The sequence below is a fragment of the Condylura cristata genome, unplaced genomic scaffold (assembly GCF_000260355.1).
Source record: "Condylura cristata isolate star-nosed mole 26May11 unplaced genomic scaffold, ConCri1.0 scaffold00005, whole genome shotgun sequence".
In the NCBI taxonomy this organism is placed as follows: Eukaryota; Metazoa; Chordata; class Mammalia; order Eulipotyphla; family Talpidae; genus Condylura; species Condylura cristata.
The window spans coordinates 15,597,646-15,615,819 of NW_004567106.1; the positions used below are offsets into that span (position 1 = coordinate 15,597,646).

At 33.0% G+C, this 18,174-nt stretch overlaps 1 protein-coding gene across 7 annotated transcripts in view; it reads left to right on the forward strand.

Moving 5' to 3' along the window:
- Positions 1 to 18,174, forward strand: part of PHF14 (PHD finger protein 14) — a 172,416-nt gene that overhangs the window by 60,285 nt on the left and 93,957 nt on the right. For all 7 annotated transcript variants that reach the window (XR_001145083.1, XR_001145084.1, XM_012720907.1 and 4 more), the window contains exons 14-16: positions 1,530 to 1,698; positions 17,694 to 17,744; positions 17,868 to 17,989. Coding sequence is in view for 5 of the 7 variants with exons in the window: in XM_012720907.1 (XP_012576361.1) it covers positions 1,530 to 1,698; positions 17,694 to 17,744; positions 17,868 to 17,989 (342 nt within the window). In the remaining 2 variants the exon portion in view is untranslated. The remainder of the gene's footprint in view (positions 1 to 1,529; positions 1,699 to 17,693; positions 17,745 to 17,867; positions 17,990 to 18,174) is intronic.

The window sequence follows — 18,174 nt, forward strand, 5'->3', positions numbered from 1 at the left end:
ATATATATATATATATGTGTGTGTATATATATAGGCAGTATATTTCTAGTTTCCTTCTGTTCAGTTGCTCTATTCTTTTTTTTTTTATTCATACCGAACTGGGGTACAGGCCAGAGATGTGGAGGGTGAGAGGATTCACCAGAGACAGAGTGGGGAGCAGAACAGGCAGATCTCGAAGTACACTGCTGAGGGGAGCAGCGGGAGGTCTGCCTCGCCTTGTGGATCTCCTCCGGGGCAGGCAGGGATTGAACTCATGCGGAATTGGCTTAAGCTTCTTAGTGCAGTGCGTTAACTCGCTGTGCCACCAGGGAGGGCCCATAGTTGCTTTATTCTTTATATCTTTTTTGCCAGCACCGCACTGTTTAGATTACTATAGCTTCTTACATTAGGTTTTATAATCAGTAGGTACTCGTCCTTCAGTTTTGTTATTCTTTTTCAAAATTGTTTTGACTGTATAAGATCTCTTAGGTATTTTAGGATGGATTTTTCTTCTTTTGTAAAGAGTCATTGGCTTTTGGGTCTCCCTGGTGGCTGGGGGTTAAGTCTCCGCATTATTGAGTTATCTCCAGCCACTGCTGCCTGAGTTTGATCCCGACCATGGAGGAGGTGACCTGCATGGTTTGGCAAACCTCTTCTGTCTCAGTCACTGTTCCCCGCAGAAGTCCATGTTAGTAGATCTGCCTGTTCTGCTCCCCAATCTGTCTCTGGTGAGTCCTCTCATCCCCTCAACCTCTGGCCAACACCCACTTCTTTTATGTATAAATAAATAAAAATCTTAGGCCCCTCCCTGGTGGTGCAAGGGGTTAAGACACAGCACTATGAAGCTCCCCTCAGCCAATGCAGCACAAGTGTAGTCCCCAGCCACAGAGGTGGCCCACATGGCAGAGCAGACCTCTCAATGTTCCCTTCAGCAGTATGTTTCAGTCAATCTGCCTGTTCTGCTCCTTGCTTCGTCTCAAGTGAATCCTCTCATCCCCCACATGTTTGGCCTGCATCCCAGCTCTTGTATGCATAAATAAATAAATCTTTTAAAAATTTTTGAGTTGTCATTGGCTTTTACTAAGGATATATTGAATCTGTAGACCACAGTTGGATATTATTGCCAATTTTATGGTATTAAATCATCCATTCCAGAACATGGGATGTATTTGTATTTATTGATGTCTTTAATAATTTTCATAGTTTAATTTTATAAGTCCTTTACAAATGACTTGGTTAACACCTAAATATTTTATGCTTACTGATGCCATTTTAAGTGGAATTTCTTATATTGGTTCATTTAAATATATGCAGAATTATTGTATATGTTTTTGTGACACGGAGATACATGGAATTCATACATCATATCTGTTTTCTTTCTGTGGGAATATGTCTTTCTATGTCTTTTTGTACCCTATAGTTATATACATCTCTGTATATTTTTATATATTCACATATGCCAGGATATTGTATTTATACAAGAAACCACAACTAATGCTGGAAGACAAAAAAATGTAAATGCCTGAACTTGAATTTTTCTCTTCATGTAGGCAGTGTTCAGAATGTGACCAGGCAGGGAGTAGTGACATGGAAGCAGACATGGCTATGGAAACCTTACCAGATGGGACCAAACGATCAAGGAGGCAGATTAAGGAGCCAGTGAAATTTGTTCCACAGGATATGCCACCAGAACCTAAGAAGATTCCAATAAGAAACACGGTAATTTATTGTTTACTTACTACAATCATCACAAAAATTCCAAGACTGAAATTTAATAAGTGGGGAACGTTAAAAGGGTGTATATTATACTAAGGAGCCAAAGAAAGGAAACAAGTGTATTGCTATTGGTTATTTAGAGGGTTTATTATTTTACATTATGAAATATACCATACAATTTGCAGTTTATGTATTCAAGTTAAAAGCATACGTAAATAATGGACACTCGTAACCACCAACCTGTCTCACCAATAGACATAGCCAAAACTTTGGAAGTTCTCTGTGAATTGCTCAGTAATCACATTCTCATTTATCAACCTTCCTCAACTTTGTATTTTTCATTCTTTTTTGTTTTTTAACTGAACTCTAAATATTAGATATTCATCAGTAATACACAGTTTTGTAGTTTTTGAATTTTGTATGAGTACAATCAGACTTTTTCCTTCTGTTATTTGACACTTTGACAAACATAATATTGATCTCGTTCATATGTGCTAATCTCTGTAGGTATAATTCAGCTGTGTGTAGTTTTAATAAAGAATATGTTGTTATTGGGTCCACCCTGGTGGCAGGCACAATGGTTAAAGAGACAGTGCCTTCAAGCTATCACTAGCCACTTCCACTCAAGTTCAGTCCCTGGCCAGGGACCTAAAACACACGGAGCAGCAGACCCCTCCTTTCTCATCCGCTGCTCCCCTTGGCAGTGTATTTCAGAACATCTTTCTGTTCTGCTCCCCACTTTGTCTTTGGTGAATCTTCCCACCCCCAACACCAGTTCTTATGTGCATAAATACATAAATCTTAAAAAAAACTTTTTTATTTATTATTTTTCCTGTAAGTCAGCAGTGATGTTATTTCTGTCTTTTCTTTTACGAACCGTTGTTTTAAATATTCTTGTAAATGCCTCCGGCAGCTTGGTAAGAAGTTAAGGGATATATCAAGTTAAGGATTTTTTTTTTTTAGTTATAGAATACATGAATTGTAAGTTTTGCTAGGTAATTCTGAAGTTTTTCGAACCTATTTTCACTCAGTAGCAAGGAATCATTTACTGATGCTCCTAAACTTGCTTTGTTAAATATTAAATGTTTTTACAATTGAGATGAAAAAAAAATGTGCAAAATGATGTAAAAATAAACTTTTTAATAAAAAAAAAAAAAAAGTGGCTCTGTCAACCAGTGCTGCTCCAGGAAGCTGCTACCTTAAAACAATTAAGTTTATCTGCATATTGCATGGTGAGATTTTTAAATTTGGGTGCAAGAGTGATGCTTTAAATTGCTTTTTTTTTTTAAATAAATACAACATTTTCATTTAAAAAAAAATATTAAATGTTTTTCCAGTACCTCTATCATTTATTTTACATTTCCCTCAATAATAATCACTTTGAGCATCTCTATATTCTTGTACACTTGTAATTCCTCTTCTAAGAATTGTATGTGCAAGAATTTTGCCAATTTTTCAATCAGTTTGTTAGCCTTTTTCTCATTGAACATTCTTTGAGGTCTTCTACAGAACATTTATATGCCCAACACAACTATGTACCCATGTTATTTAAAGGAACTGTCTATTTTTTCCCCTAAATTGCTTATGTGCTTTTGTAGCTACATTATGTGCTTTTGTAGCTACATTATAAGTAATCTTTTAACTTTTCTAAATTTTGTTTGTTCTAAATTTTCTAAATTACCACATGCCTGGGAACTCTACCAACTTAAAGCCATTTTAACTAAAGGTATGGTATATTTGTCTTTGACTAAATGAGCAGTATGAATGTCTGCTTAAAACCCGTGGGGCTGGCTTATAAATATTTAGGGGAACCACCTTTTTGCTTTCTTACCTTGGGACAGGCAAGCATTCATCAAAAATCCTCTCTCTGAAGCAGACACAGGGATAATTTTAGAGTTAGTTGCCATCTTTTGTTTTATTTATTTATTTATTTTTAAGAACACTTTTTTCAAAACTTACTTTAATCTGTAGTAACCATCTATGCTGTAACCATTTAATAGACATTATTTAAAAGAAGTTATCTATGTTATTTCATTCAGTTTGATGAGGCAAACCTGGAAATTGCTGTCTTAGGTGACTGAAATAGTTAATTTGAGGTACTTTAGTCTAATTGAACTAGTTCTAGCTGTAACTTAATTGTATTTTAAAATATTTCTTTTAGTTTTCACAAATATATTTGTTTACAAATGAACTAGAAAGAATTTTCCTGTTCTAAATAAGCTTTGTTTTGTTTTGTTTTGTTTTGTTTTGTTTTGTTTTGTTTTGTTTTCTGTAGTATTTATGCCAGTATCTACAGCCATTCCAATATCTTTGAGAAAAGCTGGTATTACTCCTATGTCTGTGTCTATAAATATTATCCTCTGGTGAATTATTTTTTTCTATTTTTGTTATTATTTAAGGCAATCCTAAGGAAGGTATTATTACCTTTTAACTTTAGAGTCATCATATGGAGAAGAATTTTGCATACATTTATGTCCCCTAGTTCAGTAATACTTGAGATAAAAGAGAATCCTTTAGTAATTTCAAGGATTCTTCCATTTTATTCTAATTTACCTGTCTGCTTTTGCTAGATAGAGGTATTAAGAAGCTTTTAACTTTTCTAATAAAACCCAATTCCTTTCATCTTGTTCTTGGTCTCTGGTTTTCTTTTGTAAAAGTTTTAGTCTTCTTGTATTCATTGGTCAGTAATTTTAGTATGGATGGCTATTTTCTCACTTTGGAGAATTCATATTCATATCAAAGTTTTGAGAAATAACACTGTTTAGAAAAATGGTCACTTTTGCTTGTTTTTCCTTTTCCTGGCTCATTTTATTAAAGAGCAGGTTTTTTCAGGTCACATTTTTATTTTTAATACAGAGTACTTGTTTTGGAAACGGTATTCTGGAAACCATAGGTTATCTGCATAAAAATCACCATGGGTGTTTGTTAAAAATAAAGATTTTGGGCCCATCCTAGACATAAATTAGAATTACTAGGTTGTACTAAGCAAATGTTTTAGGTGTTAAGAGGACTAAATCTTGAAAATAACTAGAAAACATTTATGATATTACTCTTTTTGTTTTCTTCCTTCTCTTATATTTCCCTCCATCAGCCCATGCAGCAATTTAGAAAAGCTTTGTGTATATGTTCTAGTGGTCAGATACTTATGTGAGAAATCTAAAAATGAAAGATGTAGGGATCAGTCATTTTAGTCATTACCTTATAATTTAGACTATGTTTCTATAGTTATCTTAATTTTTATAATTTGTTTTTTGTGTTAGAGTTGAACTAACATTTTAAATGATTAGATGATATGATGAAAGATGAAGCTCTCTAGTCTCTTTTCTTAGTACACAATTAGTGATTGGGATCCAGGCATTTATCTTGTAAATAATTTATGTAACTAAGTACCTTTCACAGTAAATAGCTGAATTGTAGCTCCCTTTTGTTGTTCCTACTATTCTGCTCCTTAAGTTTTTTTTTTTTTTTTAAGATTTATTTATTCTTGCTGGTGTAAGAGGTTATCTAATTGTGGTTTAATTTACATTTGCTTGATTACAAGTGATGTTGAACATTTTTTCTTATATCTGTTGGCCACTTGGAGAAGTGTCTTTTTAGCTTTTTGCCCACTTTCTTGACTGGATTGTTTACTTTTTTTTAGATTTATCTTTACTTATTTATTCATACAAAAACTGCGGTGTAGGCCAGGAGTGTGAGGGTGAGAAGACTCACAACAGAGTAGGGAGTAGAAAAGCTGGATCTACTGAAATAATACTGCTGAGGGGAGCAGCCTGTACCACCAGGGAAGCCACTGTTTATTTGTTTTTGTTGAGTCTCTTCAGCTCTTTGTAGATATTTATGATCAGTCCCTTATCAGTAGTATTGTGTACAAATATGTTTTCCCAGTCAGTAGGGTGTCTCTGTTTTGGTTAATGTCTCTTTAGCTGTACAGAAGCTTTTTAGTTTGATATAGTCCCAGCTGTTCATCTTTTTCCTTCACTTTCTTTGCTGTGGGGGGATGTATCTTTAAAGTAATTACTGAGATGTGCTTCATGTTGTTTTTTAACTCTATTTTCTTCGATATATTTTATAGTTTTGGGTCTTATGTTTATCTCATTTTCTCCATTTTGAGTTGATCTTTATTGTTTATGCATAGAAGAACTAGGGTATAGACCAGAGGTACTGGTGGTGAAATAATTCACCAGCGAGAGTTGGGGAACAGGACAGGTGAATCTCCTGAAATACACTGCTAAAGGGAGCAGCTGGCGAGACAGGAGAGGTCTGCTGTGCTATATATGGGTTTGTTTGCTCCCTGGCTGGGGATTGAATGCCAGCAGCAGGGTTGAGAGCACTGAGATTTAACACCTGTGCCTCCAGGGAAACCCTCCCTCTACTTGTTATTTCAGAACATATATTTTGGGATATGTCACCCTTAAGTTCCTTATAATAAATCTATTGCTTTTGTTTTTTATTTTTCCTGTTATTATTGATTATAGTTTATTTCATAGTAGCCATATTATTCTATCAAAAGTTTGAAAAAACTTTTATCCTCTAAACATAATTATGGCACACTCAGCTTCTGTTTCTCAAGTCAAAATAGTCTATTATTCAGTTAAACAGTTAAAGAGATCATTAACTTTAATGATGAAAGTTAGGGTCTTTAACTCTATCCATTTTTGTTAAATGTGTTACGTTCCCTTAGGTTACAGTAATACAACTTTTAGAAAAATTAGTTTTAGATTCTTTCATGCTAATAAAAATGATTATCTTGTTTTAATAACCCATTTGGAGGAATATGTGAGTTGATATTTTTTAACAATTTTATTTTAAAAAATTCAGCCTCTACAGTATAGCCCTTTTATCTCTTTTATATAGTCCTTTATCTCATTTGAAGGACTGTTTATGGAGTTGTGCTCAAACACAATGTAAAATAGAGCTCAGATAGATTTGAATTCCCATTTTTGTTGACTAGTTTTCTTATCCCTGCTATTACTTTCTCACTTTTTCCATTATATATCTTTATGTTTAAAATTAACTTCATGGTGGTAGTGAAGGAGTAATAGGAAGGGAAGGGATTCATAGGTTGGACTATGCATACATTTTGGTATATTGCTACTACTTAACACTTACTCATATACAACTATTTTGTTACAGTAGGTTCCCACTTTATGATACTAATCTTTTCTACAGATGTGTCCATATGGTGAACATATTGTAATATAGACCCAGGGAGCCATTAATATTGCATAATTTATTCTAAGATGGCATAATTTGAACATTTTGATACATAACAAAGTTTACCTAAAACTGTGATTTATATGCTAAAACAAATATACCAAAAGAACTTGATGTTTATTGATGCTAAAAAGATATATTAGGAATAAATAACTTAGATTGGAAAAGGTTATTTCAGAATCACTTAGTATTTGTTAATGGGTTGGGTTTGAGAAAAAAATTCTTTTATCATTTCACTTCTACACCATTGTGCTTCTTTATAATTTCTTCTTTCAAGTTAATTGAAATTTTCTTTTTAATAGCATCTTTGACCCATGCTAACAGTTTAGCATGATACTTTTATGAAATTTAACTGCCATTACCTGAAAAAATATAGTAATCTACAAAACAGAACATTTATATACTTTACTAAAAGTATATATATGACATACAAAAGTATTGTGGCTTCATGCCATGTGACAAAAGGATATCAAGTTGATATATTACCATACTGGCTCATTTGCTAGCAGTTGTTCACATAATCCAGTTGGAGGCAGTCATAATAGGAATATTAAATTGTAACTCTAGCATTTAATAGGAAGGACTTAAGTGATTTGATAGTATAGTGGACCAAAGTGGGATACTAGTACTCTATGTATTTTATATTGCTTCCTTTACTTTTTTCAAGTTTGGTAAGTCATAAGAGGATGTGGGAATGTTTACCTTTCTATAAGATGGTTTAATAATAATACTTCATTTGTTGATGGCACATCAAATACTAGACACTGAAATAAATAAATTTCTTACCTTTGAAAAGAAACTAGTTAGTATTTCAGTATAACTTCTGTTTTACTCAAAATGAAATTGAGGCATAAAATGTTTGAATAACTTACCTACAATTGTAAAGATAATGAACAGAATAGGAATCATACGCAGACAACCTGAATTAAAAACTTAACGTCTCATCTGAGGTTTATAGATCGTTTAGCTGAGGTACAAGTGGAATTGTTGTAAAACATTTGGTTATTAGGTTGTGTAATAGGGAGTGCTTTGGGAATCTTCTCATCTGATATCAGAACTTGTATGTACCTTTTGCAGTACAGTGTTATCTGAGGAAAACCAGGTACTTGCCACCTAGTTACTTGCATAACTGAGTTCATTCTCATAAAATATTTGAATTGACACTACAAATTTTCCTTGTACTTTAAATTGACTGTGAACAGTTTTTCATTTCAAGCTTGTATAAGAACACTGGGTTCGCTGCTGTTGATCACAGGGTAGTAGTATAAAAGTTAATGCAGTCTTTAAAGATTATTTTGCTTTAAGTTAATTGCTAGCTAAAGAAAAAATTAGAAGCATCAAATTAATAAGTATATTAGCATTATAGGTATGTGTGAACTATTAGTATATATTTATTTTGTTGCTGTTGGTTTTCTTTTTTCCCCCTCCAAGTTGTGAACACTTGAAACCTGCTCTGGGAACAAAGAGTATATATTTTTGTATAGAAATCGAGATAGAGAAGCATATAGTAATGTTCTTTCCATTTTTTTTCTTTCCTAATTAGTCACTCCAAATAGCCTACTTAAAAAAAAAATGACTACTGCACCTCAGCTTTTTGATGAAGCTACAAATGTCTTTTTGATTTGTTCACCTACTGTGGACACTGGTAAGAAAGATGAAGCCATATCTAGCTAAGTACTGTGATGTCTGCTTTGTGCCAAAGAAGGCTGCTGTTAGAAGAGGGACATTCATTTTTCCCTTGCAGGCAGTTTCCATTTATCATGATCTGAAAATGCAATAGGAAATAGAACACTTCAGCAAACTGCACTATATTTTTATTATTTAGATGGTGAGGAAAGTCATTTTTCATTTTATTTCATGTTGGTTCCTTAATAAGGATTCATTGAAATCTGAATGAACACAACATATTTTGAGATAGTAGATTCAATAAGATATATAAGCTTTTTATGGTGAGTAATCTGAGCATTACATTTTTCTCCTATATTTTTTTCTACTTAAAGATGATTTTTACAATAACAAGAAAATTACTTTAAAAATACTCACTAATAATTTGTGTTAAAATAATGGCTTGAAAACTATTTCTAAGTGTAAGGGTGAAATTACTATACTTTCAGAAAATACAAACATGAAGGGTCTCGCAGTTTACATTTTAATACTTTCTTATATTTGTTAGATTATCATCTAACCTAGCCATTTTTTTTAAATTAATCATCTTAATGTTATGTAGAAATGCATTTTAAAATTACTTAAAAACAATGTGTGATCACCTCCTTGTTAAGGATTTCAAAAACATAATTAAAATTTCTTGCTTTTCTCTCCCAACATCCTCCTTTCTAATTCCATTCATGAACCCCTGGAAGCTACCTTTATTATGAGGACACATATTTTGGAAGCCATCTGTGCTCCCCACTATACCACCATTGCCTGTAGGAGGATACATATTTTGAACTTTGAGTATATGATACCTATTTTGATATAACTGTCAAAATAATAAAAAAGATAATCACCATTGAGCCATATGGAAAAGTCATATGGTGATAGTTCAAAAAACCTTCATATATTCCAGAATGAATAAGTGAAGGAGTAATACTCTGGTTTTAGAAAATTCTTAATATATTACTTTCTGCTCTAAAGGTAAGATTTTGTAATATCTTGTTAGACTGGCTTGCCAATATTTCATCTCCAGTATTTCAACATCTTAGTAAACATTATACTCTTTTGTTACCAGGTACAAATAAAAAGACTTAAGTCTAAAGAAAAGAAAAGTATTAAAAAGTGTATGTTTATATAATCTTTCTTAACTTTTTTGTATTATTTACCCTATAAGTGTATTATAAGAAATAGTCATCACTATCATTTCACAGTTGAAGAAGAGAGGCAAAGAATTTTGGTAAACTTGTAGAAGATATACATCTTCTAAGTGATGGAGTCAATGTTCAAAATTAACTGCCTCCTGAGCCTATGTTTTTAACTTCTTCATTATGTTGACTTACCACACACAATTACTTGGAATTGTTCCTGGCACTTCCAGCTAGTGAGTGACCATAGCACTAAGAGTACGATCAGGACTAGATGAAGTCATCCCAGAGAATTAGGAGCTTATAGACTGTTGGAATAGCTGAAAGCACAGATGTCAGGAAAGCTGTCATCAGGTTGGAGGAATTCTGCGGAACAACAGAGAAATTGTCAATGAACTGTTTATCCTGAAACATCAAGTAGGTGGTTGGAGCTGTCACTAGGTCAGAAACTTGCTTAAGATCTTAGCACTAATGGTGCTCTTAAGTGTATAAATGAGCACTTATGAGGTCTGTGAAGTGGTAGCTAATGGAAAGTTTTATAAAGATGCAGCATCTGAAAAAGCTAAGCATCTGACTACCTTTACCTCCTAAACAATGGCCTTCACTTACTTGTTTCACATCTGTGGTTCTAACATAGAACTGTACATGGAGGAATTGGTTCTTTGTTAAATGTGATTTCCAGTCTTAGTGTGAATAAGGGGTATTGTTGATCGTGGGAGTGTATACAGATTGACCACAGACAATATAGTGTAATAACCATGTGCATTTTAAAAAGTGCCTAATGTAGTGCTTATGTGGCACATGGTAGGTGTGCCAAAAACTATCATTTCCAGACTTCTCCCCTACCCCTTTCTCTTTCCTCTTTGAGAATTGCGGTATTGTCCCTTTCATCTGTATAATCTCCCAGCCTTGAGTATTGTGAAAGACTTGTAAATTTTTAATAGAATGGTCAAGTGAATCACTGACAGAATAGACAATGTCTTAGAGTTGTAACTCCCAAGAGGATAACCTTAGTGTAGATAGAAGAAAGTGAACCTGGGTTGTTGTTTTCTTTCAACCTTGTTAGTATTTAGAGAGAGGCTTAATTCCTTCTTGGTTTGTGGAATACCCACCTGCAGACTCACAGTGTTTGCCATTCATTTGCATGAGTCAGAGGTTTTTCCTCTCCTTCTTTTTCCTTTTTCTTTTCCTTTTTTTATTTAATTAAGAAGTCACTTTGGGGAAGTAGAGACTCTTAAAAAAATAAGGTATCTTATGACAGATAATATGTCAGCTTTAGTTAAGTCAGTTGCTTGCTTCCTTCTTCCTTGCTTTGTATTTATGGATAAACTACACAAATGATCACAGGGTGTTTCTCATTACAGACTTTGGTGAAAAAAGTCCTTTTAATTTTGATAACATTAAGGAGCTCTTTTCATCAGAACTTTTATAACTTATGTAATTCATTACCAGTGTCCATTTCTAATGTTGACTTTGGTATAATTAATTAATTTTAAAAATTATTTTTGCATACTGGGGTACAGGCCAGAGGTGCAGGGGTGATGAGAAGATTCAGGAGACAGTGGGGGCAGAACAGGGAGATGGACGGAATACACTGCGGAGGAGCACAGCAGGCAGGTCAGCAGAGGTCTGCCACACCATGTGGATCACCTCGGGGGTCAGGGATCAACCTGCACTGACGTGGCTGCGGCCAGTTTGTAGTGCTGTGTCCTAACCCATTGCGCTACCAGGGAGGGCCGTAATTTATTTTTTTAATGATGAAGCCTGTGCTTTGGATCTGTACATTCAGTATGTATATATATATATATATAGCAAGTCACTTTATGAAATAATAATTTTCATATGTATAAACACTCTGGAACAAAGTAATAGCTCTGCATGATAGTTAATTTTAACAGGGAACATTTTTTAATATATTTTTCATTTGTTTTAGGATTTAATCTTTGGCACTGGAATTTAATTTTTGTAATATGATTCACTTATTTTATACTGGGAGAATTGTTTTTCTTCTGCACAAAAGCCTATTTATGGTACTGTGAATAAATTTATATAACTAGCCCACTTATAAATGTAAAATGACTATATTTCATACAGTGTTTCTTTAGATTTCTGTATTGAATAAAAAAAAACTATTGTTTGCACTTCTTAAAATGTTGTATCTAATCTTTCAACTATGAATTTTAGCTATAATACTTCCTTTTTACTTGCCTCAAATAATATCTTTGTCATTCCACCATGTTGTTTCTTTGGCCAAAACAACTCTGTAATTCCATTGACTTTGAAGGTTTCTGTTTTACTGATCTATGATTCATTCACTCTCTAATATCAATAGTCTATTTACAATTTTGTAATACTAAAATCTTGAGATTTAAATTTCCTTTTCACATCTTTGGAGATGTAATAATTCATTTATTTCATCTTCTCTATTTTGGGGGTTTTCAACTATTTCATAGCACTTAGAGAGTATATGTGATTTCTGGTGCATGCCACATAATTCTCTGCCTTGGTAATTTAATTGTTAATTTATTTTGTCCTCCTGGGTAAATCTTAAAGGTTTCTGGAAAGTAAAGGGAAGACAGCACTTTAAGATCACTTTGTTTATAATGTATGGCAATGCAGGTTTGTGTTGTTTTTTCAAAATTGTCACAATTATAGGCAGTTATCCTTTTTAAAGGTGGTTGGTTACATTTATTCTAGAGTTGAATAGTGCTTTAGGGCAAACACTGGTTAAATTGGTTACATGGGAATTCAGATCTTTCCATTCAGTCTAGTCTGTGCTTCAGACTTCTTGTCACTCTTGAACTGTGCTCAGGTTATTTTCAGTATGAATCAATTGACGTGTGTGTCACTTTGATCACAGACAATTTAGCATAATAATCAACTACATCTTAAAAGTACCTGATGTAGTAACCAATACTGTAAGGCACCAAATGAAGACATGGCTGCACCCTCAGGAACAATGGTGATAAAAAACTGACAGTCGAATGTAACACAAGGATGGTGTCCATATGAAAGGTACAATTAAATTATTCCAGAGACTAACATGGGAATTATAAAATAGAAGAGGAAAGACAGGTGTGAAGTGATTAACAAAGACTGTTGACTGTTAATTGTGGGAAAGTATTTTATTGACAAAGAAAGTCTTCATTTTCCATTAGCCAAAACCTTGGTATATATAACTTGAAATTTTTATAGTAGTAGTGAGATTGGTACTTGTGAAAAAATTGGAGCCTGTAGCATAAGATTTAATATAAAAATATGGAACCACATTTAGGTATCTTTCTTACTTTTTTTTTTTTTTCTGGACATCTTGATGGCAAACAGCCTCTTGCTTTACTAATTTGGCAAAATTTTAATGACATCTATGTCCAAATTTTGACCTACAGAACTATAAGATACTGTTTAAGTTACTAAATTTGTGATAATTTGTTATCACAGTAATAGAAACAGATATATAGAGTGACTTATACATTTTTTTTTTTAATATTTGAAACTGAAAGAGGAAGATACTTTTTTAACTTAAGCTTGAAGTCATAAGTGTTGTAAATGAAGGACATTCTTTCACACTTTTGGAAAGATCCAAGAGGGAAATAGTTTATTCATATATTCTTAAATGCTTTGTATTATTAGATGATATGGTACTACAGGTGTATTGTCTACTTTTTCATCATTGATGGAAGTTGAAATAATTTTGAAAATGGCATTTTAACTTTATTTGGATGTAACTTAAGTATATTATTTAATCATTTCAGCAGTAATGGAAAATTGGTTCATTACTTTTTCAAAGCTTAAAATTAAATTTTGATTAAATTATGACTAATAGATTTTATAGCAATTTCATTGAGATGTAATTTTCATTCCGTAAAGTTCATCTATTTAATTTTGTACAAGTCATTGGTTCCCAGTATATTTATAGAGTTATGTAATGACTATTACAACAGTTACTTTACTGAATGAACACAGACTCTTTTCATTAAAAGCCCTTATTATTCATTTTTTTGCAGTTCTGTTACATACACTTTATGTATGTAAAGTAAAACTGGGACCAACAATTAAGAGTACAATACGCTGATTTTTTTCTTTGGATTATGTAAGGCTAAATGACTCAGCAATATTTCTTGGAGGGCTTTGTGCATTGAATAGAGAGAGGATCATATGATTTAAAAATGTTAAGATAACTTTGAAATAACTATGATAAAATCTAAGTCTTTTGAAGTGGTCCTTCTTTACATTTTCTAGTATAGAAGCCATCATCATTCTTACAGTTACCTAGCGGCCTTGTTTTCTAGGTACCTCCTGCTTTGATCTGCAATTCCAGTACTTTTTATCTGGGTTCAATCATAGTATTAATGTTTGGCTACCAATCTTGATTTTTTTACTCTTGTGCATCTTTCTTGCCAGTTGAACACTTTCCATTTGGCTGAGAATTGCCAGTGCCACACTTAAGTCTGTTCCTTGCAAATTAAAAAAAAAAAATAAAGAATTGTTAGGTCTTTTCTCTATATCTTTCTTAAAGATGAAACTGGAATTATATAGCATTGTAATGGTACCAAAAATTTGACTCACTCTCATGTATAAGAACAGTTTTGATTCTAGCTATTTTGAAAGATCTGAGCAGCATATGAATATTTTTACTACAACTTTGTTACAATTACATATTTATAAATAATTACTTTTGTAATTATTTGTTTGGTATCTGTAAACTCATACACCTGAACTCCAGTTAGGAGCTGTCCTACTCACCACTATATGTCCACTGCTACCACAGTTTTTGGGTCATAGTGGGTCCTTAGAAAGTGTTCACAAACAAGTTCTTTCCAGCTTCTACTTTAGCTGTGCATCTGAAGCTAGTTTACTTTGAAAGAATTATTTCTAGCCCTTCATTGTTAGGAAGCAGACTGGTCCCTTTTTCTTAATATATTTATCATATTTCACTGCTGAAACCATCGAATTACTATAAAAGCAGCCTGGATTACCTCTATTTAAGTGCCTTGTTACTTTCTTTGCATCATTTTCTTGTTTGTTTTCTCTGCACTTTTTTAATGTAGGAAATTTTCACTTGCTTTTAGGCAAGGAAATTACTTTTGAAGAAAATATGAATTAGCTTATCCATGTCCCTTTTGAAGTTACTGTAAAAATTGATGTTGGTACTATTTGACATATTTTCTAATAACTTTAATGTACCTTGAAAGCTTTCAGATTTGCTGTTCATTTTCTTTACCCTTTTTGCCATCTAGTGACTTTTCATCTTTTGTACAAGGACCAAGGGGACTACCTATCTTTCCTTAGCTTTTTAAACACATATATCATCTTCTATACTCTTTGAAGTTGTCAGATTTTTTTTCCTGTCTCATACATTTTAATTTTGTTTTATATATATTTCCTTTCCTGTGAAAGTACATGCAGTAAAAAGTCAAAATACTTTTTAACAGTTTTGATTGAGACTATAAAGTTTTTCAGAATTACACCTTTATTTACAGGTAATTATATTGGAAATAGATTTAAACATATGATTAAATCTGTTTTCCATCTTACTCAATACCCTTAGTCAAAAGTTTATTTCAAGTGGTGGTCTTTGAGATATGATCATATACCCTAGAGTTTACTTTCATTGTGTTTGTATTTAAGCTAGTTTCAGGGCCTCCCTTGTGGCAAAGGAGTCAAGTCTTAGCTTGCCACTGAGGCCTTAGCATTATATTTGAATAGATTGAACTGGTCTCCCCACTCTGTCTCTGGTGAATCCTCTCACCCCCCATATCTCTGGCTTATATCCCAATTCTTGAATACATACATAAATAAAAACAAATCTTAAAAAAAAAATAAACTAGTTTCACACATATGCCTACTAGTACCTTGTTTTGTTTTGTTTTTAAGATTTATTTATGCATACAAGAACTGGGGTACAGGCCAGAGGTCTGGGGGTGAGAGGATTCACCAGAGACAGAGTGGGGAGCAGAACAAGCAGATCTACTGAAATACACTGCTGAGGGAAGTAGCAGGTGAGACATGTGGGTCAGCTCTTTGGCTGGAGATAGAACTCATGCTGTAGTGGTCAAAGCTAGCTTCATAGTGTTGTAACTTAACCCCTTTACTGAAAGGTTCGACGCAGTAGAGAGGGCGCAAAGAGATAACAAAGCCAGTAAAACCAAAAATAGGTTTATTTGTGCTCCCAGGCAAGGTTTACTGACCCTAGAGAGTGTTGAGGTCAGAGAAATCGCACTGAAGGAAGGGTAAGAGGGTTTTTTATAAGCCCAGATGTGGGGAAGAAAGAACCAGGCAGAAATTTTTGACACAGAACTGGAACTTGCTTCTTTTTCAGCCTGGGCAGGTGGTGATAAACAAGTCATGAGATTATGGCACCTGAATATCTGCTCCTGCCTGGGGCAACTGTCCTTCCATAGGCCTATGTTTGGCTGGTGCCTAATTGTTACAGTACCACTAGGGAAACCCATAGTACCCTGTTTTAACATAGGGAGACTTTAAGTCCTGAGCACTTGAAAATCTGAAATATATTTTATATACATAATATATATATGTAGCATTAATATCATTGTAACTTAAAGTTTATTATATATGTATATTCACACATTACACACATATATATTTTTTATGCTAGTTCAGTGGAAATACAGCAACATTTGGATTCATTTCTATTCAGACAACTAAAGATTACTATGTCCATGTCTTATTTTGTTAGTTTTTATACTATTTTATTGAAATTATTGTAGTTCTGGGAAGAAAAGATTATGTATGTGTCTTCATATATCAGAGTAATTACTGAATCTACTTTAAGACTTGGGATGATTTCTGAGGTACTAAACAGATTATGTACTCTCTGTCAAAGATCCTTAAGAGAAAACCTGGTAAGCATTTCCATAGTGAATGGCATATCCTTACTTTACTATGTCTTATTTGGAAAAGAACTCTGTGGGAGTCCTTAGCAAGTAATTTTGCTAAGAATATAGACGCTTCTGTTGAACTTTGCCATTTTAAAATCTATCATTTTTTATTTATTTTCAGCAATGTAAAAGAAGAAGTGGATAGATATTTAGTTTGCAGTTAGCCATGGTATTAAATAACATGTAACTAACTCAGCATTTCAGTTAGCATTTATATTAATTATGATATACAATTATAATTTATATAATAATTAAACAATAATTCTCTTTATAATTATTTGGTACCTGTTTTAACTTGGGAATTTTCCTTGATTTCAAAAATCACAATATAATTGGTAGATGAGGTACATCCTTTCTCTTCAAAACTGTAGTGTCTGCATATGGACATTATCAGTCTGCGGAGGTAGTATTCTACATAGATGGAGAGTTTTAATATGTGGACTGCAAATACAATTATACTTGCTTTCCTTTTAAATATGTGGATGTTGTCTCAACTGGTAAATATGTTCTGAAAACTGGGATGTAAATTTTACCTAGCTCAGTCTAAAATTTAGCCATTTATGCCATGTTTTAGTTAATTCTGTTTTAAGGGTTTGGGAACATCTCTGACCTTTTCATTCCAATTTTTTATGACTCTTAAAAATAGGTTATTTCTTTATGTTCCACCAACATGTATGCATACAGACTCAGGCATACAGTAAATGTTATATGAGTCCAAGATTAGCATTTCAGCTATAGAACTCAACTGTGATAGGTTAAGAATGCTGTGTAAATCATAATTGTGTTAATATATCTGAACTATTGAGAAAATCCTTCAAACAAATGTTGTAGAACTTGTTTTCTTATCAGATACTTATGTTATTTAGAGTATGGTGCCTATGCCTGAGGGGAGAAGCTCTATATTGTGAAAAAATATACCAGGATTAAAAAATCTGTTTTATTGTATCAGTACAATAGACTGATACAGCATTAATTAGAATTGCTAATTTTCCAAATACTTAACTTAAAACAGTAACATTTAGCAAAGGAAATTTATTTTATTATTCATTAAATTTTAGATATCTTTGTGGATTTTTTTTTTTTTTAGAGAACCAGAGGACGAAAACGAAGTTTCATTCCCGAGGAAGAAAAACATGAGGTTGGACTAAGTTAAGCATTTTTTATGTAGTCTAAGCTCTGAGAAACTTACTTAAAATTATTTCTATTTTCCTCATATTTTGATTTTGTTTTATATTTTGTTTTATTATTCCTTGCATGGCAGGAAAGAGTTCCTAGAGAAAGAAGACAAAGACAGTCTGTGTTACAAAAGAAACCCAAAGCTGAAGATTTACGAACTGAGTGTGCAACTTGTAAGGGAACTGGTGACAATGAAAATCTTGTCAGGTAAGTTACATGCTGACCTTGTCTTTAGAGGGTTAAGGTTCCTTTTAACTTTAGGAGGGATTAAGTTTCCATCCTCATTTTCTTATCACAGCTATAATATGAGGTAAAAATTAAAGTTTAGATTTTCTTAAAATCTTATTTAGTGTAAATAGTACTTAAGAAACAGATTTCCTTCACTTCTTAAC